The following is a 13,504-nucleotide window of genomic DNA, read 5'->3' as shown; positions in this document are numbered from 1 at the left end:
TCATTTGGGTGGTATTCATAATCCCTTCCAGGAAGACTATAAAAGTCTCAGCATGGTAGAGTGTAGAAGGCCAGTGATGACGGAACTTTTGGTTCAAATAATAATCTGGAAAGATATTGTGGACAGAAGCGAAGGTCCTGGAGCTGCTGTGGATCAAACATCTGAAGAAGAGGAAACAACTCACTCAGTATATCACCTGAGGGAATTCAAGTCATAGTATTGAAGCCTTGAAATTCCTGGCATTGATCTGCACAGTAACTTTAATATTTTATGTATAGTACTAAAATCACGGGCAACAAAAGAACTGCACAAGAGCATAAACCAAAGGCTACAACAGCAACAGCAACAAAAACCAACAGACCAGAGAGACCCTGTGCAGTGGGAGAAAACATTTGACTCTTATCTGTCTAGTAAGGGCTTAAAACTGAACCAGAGTGAACACAGAACTCAACAAAGAATTAAAAAAGTGTTTTTCCAAATCAATCAATAAATAAATAAATAAGTACAGGCCAATACAAAAATGCATTTAATTTCACTAAATATCAGAGAAATGTAAATAGATAAATAATGATACAATCACATTGTTCCCATTAGATTACATCATACATACACATACATACACATACACATACACACACACACACACACACACACACACACACAAATACACATACACATACATATATCTTTCCTTTCAGGAAATCTTCAAGGAAATATATAGTCAAAGGAAATGAAATTACTATTTAGAACATTTGATATATAGAAAGAACTCAAATTCCTAAGCAGGGTTAACACATAGACCAACCATCCCACAGTGTCAAAGAATTCCCACCCTGTAGAGATAACAAGGCACATGGTGCCCTGAGCTATTACATACAGTTTCTATATAAACTAAATGCATAAATAAAAATCCTGGAAACTACAAAAAGCTGCTGAAAATCAACGTGGAAGATCTTAATAGAGTTGAAAATACCATTCATGTCCAGAAAAACTCAACCCAGCAAGGATGTGCTTTCTCCCCACATCTATATACAGGTTCAGAATAATTCCTGTCAAAATTACATTAAGTTTAGGTAGACAAGATTTTTCTAAAATTTCTATGAAAAGTCAAAAGAACTAGAATAACTAAGATACTTACAAAAAATGAGATAAAGTAGAAGCAGCCAGTCTATATATATGAAAAATGTAGGCTATTAGAGCTACACTTAGAAAAAGGCTCAGAAATTTGTCCAGGCAATTTTTGTAAAGCCAGGAAAGCAATTAAATGGAGGAAATACAGACTTCCAATAAGCGTATCTGGAGAATTAGATAGATTCTCATTAGGTAAATGAACAAGGGGGGTAGGGGAGTGGGACAAAGGAAAAAGAGGAGAGTGGGGGTGAAAAGAAGAGAGGAAAGAGAGAAGAATCTCCACTTAAGCATCGTGCATCATATTAGAAGGGGTAGTGCACTTAAATGTAATTATAAAAGGAGACATGGGAGGGTTTAGAGGGTGACAGGGGAAATGACTTAATAAGGAAGGAAATAAATGGTTATAACTACAAAGGACAAGAGGGAATTCTTGTGATGGAAATGCTTGACATGTTGACTACATCAATGTCAAAATTCTGTGATTTTGCAAGATTGTCACTATTAGAGGAAAGTGGGCCAAAGGTACTTGGCATTTTTTTTCTGTACTCTTACAACTACACATAAATCTACAACGAACTTAAAGTTTAAAATTTGACTCAAAAAAAAAAAAAAAACCAAACTAGGAAAGTAGTTGGTTCCGATTTTAGTACACATTTAAATCTAAACCAGCAAGCAAATCTCAGGATACCAAAAGAGAAAAGGACTGAAGGCTGGGGCTGAATGAAGTCACAGCTGGGTGGCTCTAGGGAGACTCTCAATCAGCCAGCCCTTCCCCAGCAAGGGCTGGAACAGATACAAGAATTGACTGAGCCAAGACCAGCACTCAATTTAACAAGACTGTATGGAAGAATGGCTGAGACCAAGAATCAAATAACCAGTTCTTAGTTAGGAGTAAAACACATTTAGTGACCAAGAGACTAAGGAAAACATATGAATAAGCAAAGAGATTGGCAGAGTATTGTGCCCCATAAAATTACGCACTCGATTTTAGAGGAGGAATCTAACCCTTTTACTGCCCTTCCAGTGCAGAAATGTGAATTGAAATACAAGGGACTCATTTGAAGCCCGTCCCTTAAGATTCCCGCCAGCAGCAAGCCCCAAACCCTGCCCACTGGGATATTCAAACTCTTACTGAGGCTGCATTCAGAATATAACTGAAGAATAACTATTTGCATTCCCATCAAACAGCTCCGAATAAAACAAATTCACTAAGCATTTCAAGCAGAACAAACGCCACCATTTCACAGTTTATAAACATTCGGTGTACACAGGATGGGTGGTTATGATAGACAGATTCTACTCAGCAGAGGATGTGGATGAACTTGGTCTGGACTCAGCTCCCATGGTGATAGAGACCTGGGCTGTGTGGCAGAGTGTCACATGAGGAGAGCAGGCCCACAGATTTCTATGAGTGACTTTCTGAAGGTCTTCACTTTGAAACCATTTAGCCCTGCTCCAGAGCAGATTAAGACACCTCAGAGACAACTTCAAGAAAACCAATCTCCCAAGCAGTACACAGAAGACCACACCTGAAGCAATCAATCAATCAATCAATAAAAATAAAAAATAATGTGATTGCTGAGATCCTGGAGTGAGAAGCACATATTCTGGTCCCCATGTTAACTTCTGTTAACAAAGACAAAAAACAACTTGAAGAAGAAATGGGTTCTCACATGACAGGTCACCATCAAGGGAAGCCAGGGCAGGAGTTAGGAATGCAGAGGCAGTAACAAAAGCAGAGAGTGTGGTGAAATGCCGCTTAATGGATTGTCCCCCATTGCTCGCTCAGGACAACCTATCCAGAGGTAGACTGTCAGCAGTGGTCTGGGCCCTCCTGCATCAGTCAATGATCATAAAAATTCCCCACAGAAATTTCCTTAAGGCAAGTCTGATAGGAAGCAATTCTCTAAGTGAGGTTCCCTCTACTCTGGTATCCTTAGTTTATGTTGCGTTGATGAAAATTAACTGGCACACCATGAAAGTGGCCCATTCCCAAGAAAGGCTTCCCAAATGCTAATTCTGCCCCTGGAGTGGTATATCCTAAGCCTTTCACTCCATAAATGATAAGACTCAGTATGAGGGTCATCACTGATTGAAAGAGAGGACAGATTCTAGACATGTGGTCAAGTAAAGTCAGACCCAAGTCCATCCATTTCCTTCTGACCAGGACCACTATAAGTGGGCGTTGATAAACTTTGTCACATTATTTCACAAACTTAAAGCCAGTTGGTGGAGTGTTTATCAAAGGGAAATATTTACTTGTCTTTTGGTATCTTTTTATAGTCACCCGTTAATTGCTAAGTGATATGTGAGAATCTCCAAAACAACACGATTAGAGTATTTCTGATAACACTACTCAAATGACTTGGCTCTAATGCTAAAAGTTTTGTCATCGTGACTATTACTTTGGCCTCCTGCATTTAGTATGAACCTGAAATCTTATTCTGAAAATGCCAAAAAGATGGGATTTATTCACTGTGCCTTGAACACTTGAAAGTTAAAAGGATTCTAGCATTTTATTCCTAAGGCAGGAAGGAATAAGGCTCAGTAGGCAATTTCCCTTGAAAACCATGGGATGAAAGTAGGGACACTTAGAGCAGCAATTCTTGCCCCAAGCTGCTGGTTAGAATACTCTGGGGAGAACAACTACTTTACTGCTGGCCAATATTGCTAATTAAGACCCATTCTCTTGGTAACACTGCTTGACTACCCTCACTGGGAAGCTTTGCAAAGGCCAGGAGCCTGGCTCCACTATCAGTCAAATCACAACACCTCAGGCAGAAAATGCCAGGCAACAGACAGTTTATCTATTTCATTAATATTCTGTCAGCACACAAGAAATGTGACCTTTTCCTCCGCACCATAAGAGCTCTTGGGTGAACCCAACCAACATTGACCCAGGCCTCAGATCAAATGCTCCAGATCAGGGTTCTCAGATTTTCATGAACATAAGTCCCAGAAAACAGGTTAGTGATGCAATTCAAAATAGGAAAATCTGTGACGTAATAGTCACTTGACATATTGCTTGGCCAGAGTGTGCAGACAGAAAGGTCTAAATTATGCAGAACAGAAATTGTCAGTGAAAGAGTAGTAATGGAAAGACAGGACAAATGCTTTCTGAGAGAATGCAGATGTCCAGGTGATTTTATTTGGCAAACCTCAGAGCTGCCAAAACCCTCAAACTTAATGAAATAACAGCTCACCACAGTGTGTCACCCCTTGTTCTGAGCCTGTTTTAACACTGTCTCCAATTTATAGATGAGAAGAGGAGGAGGGGGAAAAGGAGGAGGAGGAAGAGGGGAGAAGGTAGAGGAGGATGAGGAGGACAAAGAAAAAGGAGAAGGAGGAGGAGGACAAAGAAAAAGGAAGAGGAGGAGGAGGACAAAGAAAAAGGAGAAGGAGGAGGAGGACAAAGAAAAAGGAGGAGGAGGAGGACAAAGAAAAAGGAGGAGGAGGAGGACAAAGAAAAAGGAGGAGGAGGGAGAGGAGGAGGACAAAGAAAAAGGAGGAGGAAGAGGAGGAGGACAAAGAAAAAGGAAGAGGAGGAGGAGGACAAAGAAAAAGGAGAAGGAGGAGGGGGACAAAGAAAAAGGAAGAGGAGGAGGAGGACAAATAAAAAGGAGGAGGAGGAGGAAGACAAAGAAAAAGGAGGAGAAGGAGGACAAAGAAAAAGGAGGAGGAAGAAGAGGAAGAGGAGGAGAAGGAGGAGGAGGAGGAAGAGGAGGAAAGCAACAGAATCCACTGACACCAGGGCCCCACAGGAAGTTTCATGACAGTGTGCATATAGGCAACTAGGCATACACTATGAGTGCTGGTGGCCCTGCCACTCGGCCTGAGAGGAACCTAGGCAAACCTCAGCATGACTCCTAAGCCATGTCTTAAGCAGTAGCTGTTTGGGCTGTCACAATGTTTGCAGCTAGAAGTAAGTGGATAAAGAAATCAACCTTTTACATTCTTGTATTTGTCTACCAGTGTTAGAGATTGAACCCATGGCCTCAAGAATGATAGGTCAATACTCTACTATGTAACCCCACAGCCCCAACCATGTGTAAACATGAGTTCAGAGTTTGAAAAATAAACTTTGCCTCATTTCGACGTGCAGTGTATAATAATGGGAATGTACATTTACGTTAACCAGGACAAGAAACCTATGCAGCATTTCCAAGCTTCCTCATGTGTTTGTTCAAAAAAAAATGGAGAGAGAAGGACTTTACACAAAGCACATCACAAACCCTGCATTTTAGTAATATTAAAAGAATGCAGTCGGCTGCAGGAACCTATTGGTTCCTGCACCCAAAACTGAACTGAACCAGTCCCACAGCTCCCTGCACCCAAATCCCATGGGGGAGAAAGCTGGACCATCAGAAGTGCGGACACTCCTGTGAACTCGGAAGAGACAACTATTTTGTGCCCACATTCCTGACCCAACAAGAAACTGCCTAGTACCCTCTGTGCCCTCTGGGCACAGGGACCTAGGAGCAGTCAAGGGCAGGACCCTTTGGGTTTCTGTCTGTACCTAGAGCTGAAAGCCAGTCACCAGGAGCACCTACATACCTGAGAGCAGAGGTAAGACCAACTCTTCTGCACCAAACAACCTGCCTAGGGCCTTCAGGTCACACAAACCCAGGAGCAGCTCTCTGTTCCCAGATCCAGCAGAAAAAAAAACAGGTCTACAAGAGTACTGACACAAAGGCCTAAAGGAGGGTCAAGTCAGTGTCAGAGACAGCAAGACAAGCTACCTCCGGGACAACTTAATGGTGAGAGGCAAGTGCAGGAACCTAAGCAACAGAAACCAAGACTACTTGGCAATATCAGAGCCCAGTTCTCCCACCAAAGCAAATACTGGATATCCAAACACACCAGAAAAGTAAGATTTGGATTTAAAATCACCTCTTAAGATGATGATAGAGGATTTTAAGAAGGACATAAATAACTCCCTTAAAGAATTACAGGATAACACAAGTAAACAAGTAGAAGCCCTTAAAGAGGAAACACAAAAATTTCTTAAAGAATTACAGGAAAACACAATCAAACAGGTGAGAGAATTGAACAAAACCATCCAGGATTGAAAAATGGAAATAGAAACAATAAAGAAAGCACAAAGGAAAACAACCCTGGAGATAGAAAAGCTAGGAAAGAGATGAGGAGACATAGACACAAACATCACCAACAGAACATAAGAAATAGAAGAGACAATCTCAGGGGGCAGAAGATACCCTGGAAAATATCGGCATAACCATCAAATATAATGTAAAATGCAAAAAGCTCCTAGCCCCAAATATCCAGGAAATCCAGGACACAATGAGAAGAACAAACCTAAGGATAAGAGGTATAGAAGAGAGTGAAGATTCCCAACATAAAGAGCCAGTAAATATCTTCAACAAAATTATAGAAGAAAACTTCCCTAACCTTAAAAAAAAAGAGAGAGAGAGAGATGCCCATAAACATACAAGAAGCCTATAGAACTCCAAATAGATTGGACCAGAAAAGAAATTCCTCCCATCACATAATAGTCAAAACACCAAATGCACAAAACAAAGAATATAAAAAGCAGTAAGGGAAAAAGGTCAAGTAACATATAAAGACAAACATATCAGAATTACACCAGACTTCTGGACAGAACTATGAAAGCCAGGAGATACTGGGCCAATGTCAGACAGACCCTAAGAGAACACAAATGCCAGACCAGGCTACTGTATCCGGCAAAACTATCAATTAACATAAATGAAAAAAAACCAAGATATTCCATGACAAAACCAAATTTACACAATATCTTTCTACAAATCTAGCCCTAAAAAGGATAATAGATGGAAAACTCGAACACAAGAAGGGAAACTACACCCTAGAAAAAGCAAGAAAGTAATCTCCTTGTAATGAAACAAAAAGGAGAGAGAGAGACACAAACATAATTTTACCTCTAACAACAAAAATAACAGGAAATGACAATCACTATTCCTTAATATCTTTTAATATCAATGGACTCAATTCCCCTATAAAAAGACATAGACTAACAGACTGGATATGTAAAGAAGACCCAGCATTTTGCTGTATACAGGAAACATACCTCAGAGACAAAGACAGATACTACCTGAGAGTAAAAGGCTAGAAAACATCTTTTAAAGCAAATGGTCCAAAGAAACAAGCTGGAATAGCCATTCTAATATCGAATAAAATCAACTTTCAACCAAAAGTTATCAAAAATGATAAGGAAGGACATTTCATATTCATCAAAGGAAAATTCCACCAAGATGAACTCTCAATCCTAAATATCTATGCTCCAAATTCAAGGGAACCTACATTCATAAAAGAAACCTCACTAAAGCTCAAAGCACACATTCCACCTCACACAGTAATAGTAGGAGATTTCAACACCCCATTCTCATCAATGAACAGATCATGGAAAAAGAAATTAAACAGAGACATAGAGAAACTAAGAAAAGTTATGAACCAAATGGATTTAACAGATATTTATACATTTTATCCAAAAGAATATACCTTCTTCTCAGCACTTCATAGAACCTTCTCCAAAATTGTGTTATCCTGTAATTCTTTAAGGGAGTTATTTATGTCCTTCTTAAAATCCTCTATCATCATCTTAAGAGGTGATTTTAAATCCAAATCTTACTTTTCTGGTGTGTTTGGATATCCAGTATTTGCTTTGGTGGGAGAACTGGGCTCTGATATTGCCAAGTAGTCTTGGTTTCTGTTGCTTAGGTTCCTGCACTTGCCTCTCACCATTAAGTTGTCCCGGGGGTAGCTTGTCTTGCTGTCTCTGACAGTGACTTGACCCTCCTGTAGGCCTTACCTCTGCTCTCAGGTATATAATCGGTCACAAAACAGGCCTCAACTGATACAAGAAGATTGAAATAATCTCACGCATCCTATAAGATCACCACGAACTAAGGCGGGCCTTCCATAACAACAAAATTAACAGAAAGCTCAAATATACATGGAAGTTGAACAATGGTCTACTCAATGATAACTTGGTCAAGGAAGAAATAAAAAAAAGAAATTAAAGACTTTCTAGAATTTAATGAAAATGAAAGCACAACATACCCAAACTTATGGGACACAATGAAAGCTGTGCTAAGTGGAAAACTCATATCTCTGAGTGCCTCCAAAAAGAAACAGGAGAAAGCATAAATTAACTTGACAGCACACCTAAAAGCTCTACAACAAAAAGAAGTAAATACACCCAAGAGGTGTAGAAGGCAGGAAATAATCAACCTCAGGGCTGAAATCAACCAAGTAGAAACAAAAAGTACTATACAAAGAATCAACAAAACCAAGAACTGGTTCTGTGAGAAAATCAGCAAGATCAATAAGTAAACCTTTAACTAGACTAACCAGAGGGCACAGAGACAGTATCCAAATTAACAAAATCAGAAATGAAAAGGGAAACATAACAGAATCTGAGGAAATTAAAAAAACATCAGCAGATCCTACTACAAAAGCCTATATTCAACAAAACTGGAAAATCTGGAGGAAATGGACAATTTTATAGACAAATAACAGGTACCAAAGTTAAATCAGAATCAGATAAACCATCTAAACAATCCCATAACTCCTAAAGAAATAGAAAGTTATTAAGTCTCCCAACCAAAAAGAGCCCAGGACCAGATAGGTTTAGTGCAGAATTCTATCAGACCTTCATAGAAGACCTCACACCAATACTGTCCAAACTATTCCACAAAATAGAAACAGACAGAGCACTACCAAATTCCTTCTATGAAGCCACAATTACACTTACACCTAAACCACATGAAGACCCAACAAAGAAAGAGAACTTCAGACCAAATTCCCTTATGAATGTCGACACAAAAATATTCAATAAAATTCTCGCAAACTGAATCCAAGAACACATCAAAACGACCATCCATCATGATCAAGTAGGCTTCATCCCAAAGATGCAGGGATGGTTTAATATTCAGAAATCCATCAACATAATCTACTATGTAAACAAACTCAAAGAAAAAAGTCACATGATCATTTCATTAAATGCTGAAAAATCGTTTGACAAAATACAACACCCCTTCATGATAAAAGTCCTGTCAAGAATAGGAATTCAAGGCCCATACCTAAACATAGTAAAAGCCATATACAGCAAACCAGTTGCTAACATTAAACTAAATGGAGAGAAACTTGAAGCAATCCCACTAAAATCAGAGATTAGACAAGGCTGCCCACTCTCTCCCTACTTATTCAATATAGTACTCGAAGTCCTAGCCAGAGCAATCAAACAACAAAAGGAGGTCAAAGGGATACAAATTGGAAGGGAAGAAGTCAAAATATTAGTATTTGCAGATGAAATCCCAAAAGTTCCACCAGAGAACTACTAAGCCTGATAAGCAACTTCAGCAAAGTGGCTGGATATAAAACTAACTCAAACAAATCAGTAGCCTTCCTCTACTCAAAGGATAAACAGGCTGAGAAAGAAATTAGGGAAATGACACCCTTCACAATAGTCACTAATAACATAAAATACCTCAGTGTGACTCTAATAAAGTCTGTGAAATATCTGTATGACAAGGACTTCAAGTCTCTGAAGAAAGAAATGGAAGAAGATCTCAGAAGATAGGAAAACATCCCATGCTCATGCATTTCCAGAATTTATATAGTAATAATGGCCATTTTGCCAAAAGCAATCTACAGATTCAATGCAATTCCCATCCAAATTCCAACTCAATTCTTCATAGAATTAGAAAGAGCAGTTTGAAAATTCATGTGGAATACCAAAAAACTCAGGGTAACGACCGTCTCCACCACAGGGCTCAATTAGCATGTGTCCAGTCCCCTGGGGACCTGGTAGCGACCGTCTCCACCACAGGGCTCAGTTAGCATGTGTCCAGTCCCCTGGGGACCTGGTAGGGACCGTCTCCACCACAGGGCTCAGTTAGCATGTGTCCAGTCCCCTGGGGACCTGGTAGCGACCGTCTCCACCACAGGGCTCAGTTAGCATGTGTCCAGTCCCCTGGGGACCTGGTAGCGACCGTCTCCACCACAGGGCTCAGTTAGCATGTGTCCAGTCCCCTGGGGACCTGGTAGCGACTGTCTCCACCACAGGGCTCAGTTAGCATGTGTCCAGTCCCCTGGGGACCTGGTAGCGACCGTCTCCACCACAGGGCTCAGTTAGCATGTGTCCAGTCCCTGGGGACTGTTACTATAGGGTTTGCAGGATAAGGCATGGGGTGTAAAGGGACATGAAGGGCCGGATACTCACCAGTCCTTGGCAGGCACTAAGAGCTGCTGTCCCCATCCTGATTGTGGGGCCCTGTTGCAGAACTGTGCCCCTGAGATGGCAGGGCTGCCCTGAGGAAGCCGCCATCTTCACATGGGAAAGGTTCCCATATCTCCTCTCCACGACATAGCCATTGGAAAGAAATTCCCAGTTGACTGTCAGATTGAAAAACAGGTTTTTTTCTTCGTGTGAAATCCTGTAGTACACCTGGTCCCCAGAACCACCTGCAGCTCTCTTCTTCCTGCTGCCAGTGACAGGGTGATGCAGGCCATAGGACAGAAAGTGGCCACTGGCATCTACTTGGACAGGACTCACTATGTGGTATTCTGGCAGGGACTTGATAAAATGTTCTGAAAGAAAAGGAAACAGAAGAAAACTCAGAGACCCAGCCTGAGCGTAAGCAAGACAAACCTACTCCCATTTGGGCCTGAGATTGCAGCTCGCTGCTTGCAAAACCACCACTGACTTAAAGCTTAGAGACTGTTCCCACTGCACTAATACTGTCACCATGGAACTCTCTGAACATCTGACATGTGCATGGCTTCTGTCCTCAGTGTGTGTGGCAGTCTGAGCTGACCTACGGTAGAACTTTGGATATCAGCCACTCTATCACAGTCAACTTAAGATGCACTTTAATTCAAGAGGAATATTCTGAGGAAAGAAGCCAAATCAGTGTGCCGAATAGGACATTGCCAGGGCAGGGCTCACTAATGTAAACTTCAGAACTTTACAGAGCTGAAGTCCTCACGAACTTCCTGCTAGGTATGTCAGGTCACAAAATTTCTAAATAAACATCACACATAATCCCCGATAATGCTCAACAAACATCACACGTACGACGACATCAGAGTGACCTGTGATGCAGCAGGGCACTTATGTGGATGGGGGGGGATGTTAAAGTACAATTCATAAAAATAAAGAGGAAACAACACACTTGGATCTGAGGCTCAAACAATGAAAACAACCACTCTGGAAATGCTTCGTTGGTGGTTTGCAGAATGACAAGTCTCTACTAATTAGATCCATTATTATTTGAGACCATCCACGTACCAGGATGTACAAGGATTCAAATGGGCGCAGCTGGTCCTGCAAAGCACCTGAAAACTCACTTTAGCCCAAATTTGATCTTTTGCAAAAGAATAAGGGGAAGAAAGAGGAGATGGAGAAAACAAGGAAATGGGAAACAGGAAATCATGGAGGTGCGGGGAGGGAAAAGAAGGGTAGGGAAGGGAAGAGAAGGGGAGGGCAGAGGACCCATGGAAGATTCAACCTGAAACTTTCTAGCATTCATTACCTTGTTCATATTATTCTCATAATTATAAAGCCTTTTGCAGCCCATCACAATCCCATTTGTGCTTTAAGACCAAAGAGTGAAATCCAAAGCACTAGATATAGTGGCCCTGCAGGGGCTGAAAACTTGAGACAATTCTGAATGACACGGCGAGACCCTGACTGAGAAGAAAAGACAGACAGTCTATCCCTCCTCTATTCTCCTACCATCCCAGACAACTGAAGCTCCATGCCCTTCCTCTGAAGGCTCAGCCCCTTACTTGCTTCTTTCTGCACTGCCTCCTCTTCATTGTATCATATGTCCCCTGATACTTCCCGTAATGTATGAGGCAGAACCTCAACATCCCAGGGTGTGTGTTCAGTACTGACGAGTCCATGAGTATCCACACTGATGGTCACTGAAGGAACTGGACTTGATGGGAGTCGAGAAGGCTTTCCTCACAAACGAATCCCTTCCCACATAATTTTTTTTTGGACCCATTCTTCTCAGGCTTCGATGAAATAAGAGTCAGAGCACAGACTGTCTGCTTCCAGAAAGTACCAAAGAGTCTTAACTTTTTAAGTGTGAAATGTCCAGGCCTGCTCTAACTGCAACATTTAAGCACAAACCAACCACACAGGGACCAATCCTATAAACATTGTTTAAAGAAAAGTAAGAAACAAGAAAAGTTCGCATGGGGCTGCTGGTATTAATGGAAAACACACACACACACACACACACACACACACACACACACACACACACACTAATCCCCACACACATGAACACTATTAAGTTCCCCAAAACATATGCAAACTCAAGCTACATGTGGAACGCATCTGAAGGAATTCCTCTGGGGAATGAGCACCCCCCTCCCAAAAAAAGGAAGAAAGAAAGGAAAAGAAAAAAGGAAAAAAGAAAAAAGAATGTCAGCAATTTACTGATAATAGCACAGTGGTCTGTGAACCAGGTAGGTTAGGATAGATACAGATGGAGCATTCCACAGCACAGCTCTTAACTACTGCTACGTCAGCAAGGCCATGGCTGTAACTGTCACCTGGCATTAGTGCCCAGATAGGGTCACTATGAAGATTCTAACCACTTCTCTCAAAATGAGTTCCCCGAGGGAGGGGCTCTAGGGAGTTCAGCAGTTAAGTGCTGGAAGACCTCCAGCATCGACGTAAAATTGCTGGTATGGCAGCGGTATCCACTTACTACCCTAACACTGGGGAGGAAGAGACCTGAAGATACCTGAGGTTCCTTAAGGAACCTTAATCGATGAGGTCTGGTCCAACAAAGGATGCTGCCGTGAGTCAGATAAACCTCTTTGCTGTGCACATCAGCCAGCTCAGGTACTTTGTGATAGAAACAGAAAAGGAGCAGTACACTTTTCTTGGCTTCTCCTTTCATCTAAGCCAAATAGGAAAGGCTTGGATTCACACCTGTGAAATCTGAGCTCAGAGCTCACTTCTAAGTTCTGTCCACACTGCTGGGGGATGGTGGGGAGGTCTACTACAGACAACCAAATACTCACTTGGTATCATTAAGACTTGGGGAAGGGCAGGGGACTGAGAGAATAGAACTCTACCACAGCCTACACGGGGATAAGGCTTGATTAAAATTAGATTTGAAAACCTAAACCACAAGCTTCAATTTCTTGAAGTGTATAGTTTAAAATAACAAAAACGAACAAACCAAAAAAAAAAAATCGAAACCATGAGAAGCTCCGAGAGCAGCCTGTGGGTAGACTCCATTTTGAAAAGACAGAAGAATACCAAGTAGTCATTTGCCTTCAGCTTAGGAAGAAAATCGAATGATGTGAGAATGTTTGCCTGTTCCCCATGGGGCTTAGGTTAAATCTATAT

At 41.3% G+C, this 13,504-nt stretch overlaps 1 protein-coding gene across 1 annotated transcript in view; it reads right to left on the bottom strand.

Moving 5' to 3' along the window:
* The window catches only part of Adamts12 (ADAM metallopeptidase with thrombospondin type 1 motif, 12), a 307,826-nt gene that overhangs the window by 290,546 nt on the left and 3,776 nt on the right, over positions 1-13,504 (bottom strand). Inside the window, 1 exon segment of the mRNA NM_001106420.4 lies at positions 10,352-10,719. Coding sequence (NP_001099890.2) covers positions 10,352-10,719 — 368 coding nt within the window.

Source organism: Rattus norvegicus, chromosome 2, assembly GCF_021556685.1.
Source record: "Rattus norvegicus strain SHRSP/BbbUtx chromosome 2, alternate assembly SHRSP_T2T, whole genome shotgun sequence".
NCBI classification, from domain to species: domain Eukaryota; kingdom Metazoa; phylum Chordata; class Mammalia; order Rodentia; family Muridae; genus Rattus; species Rattus norvegicus.
This window is presented reverse-complemented; position numbering and strand designations above follow the sequence as displayed.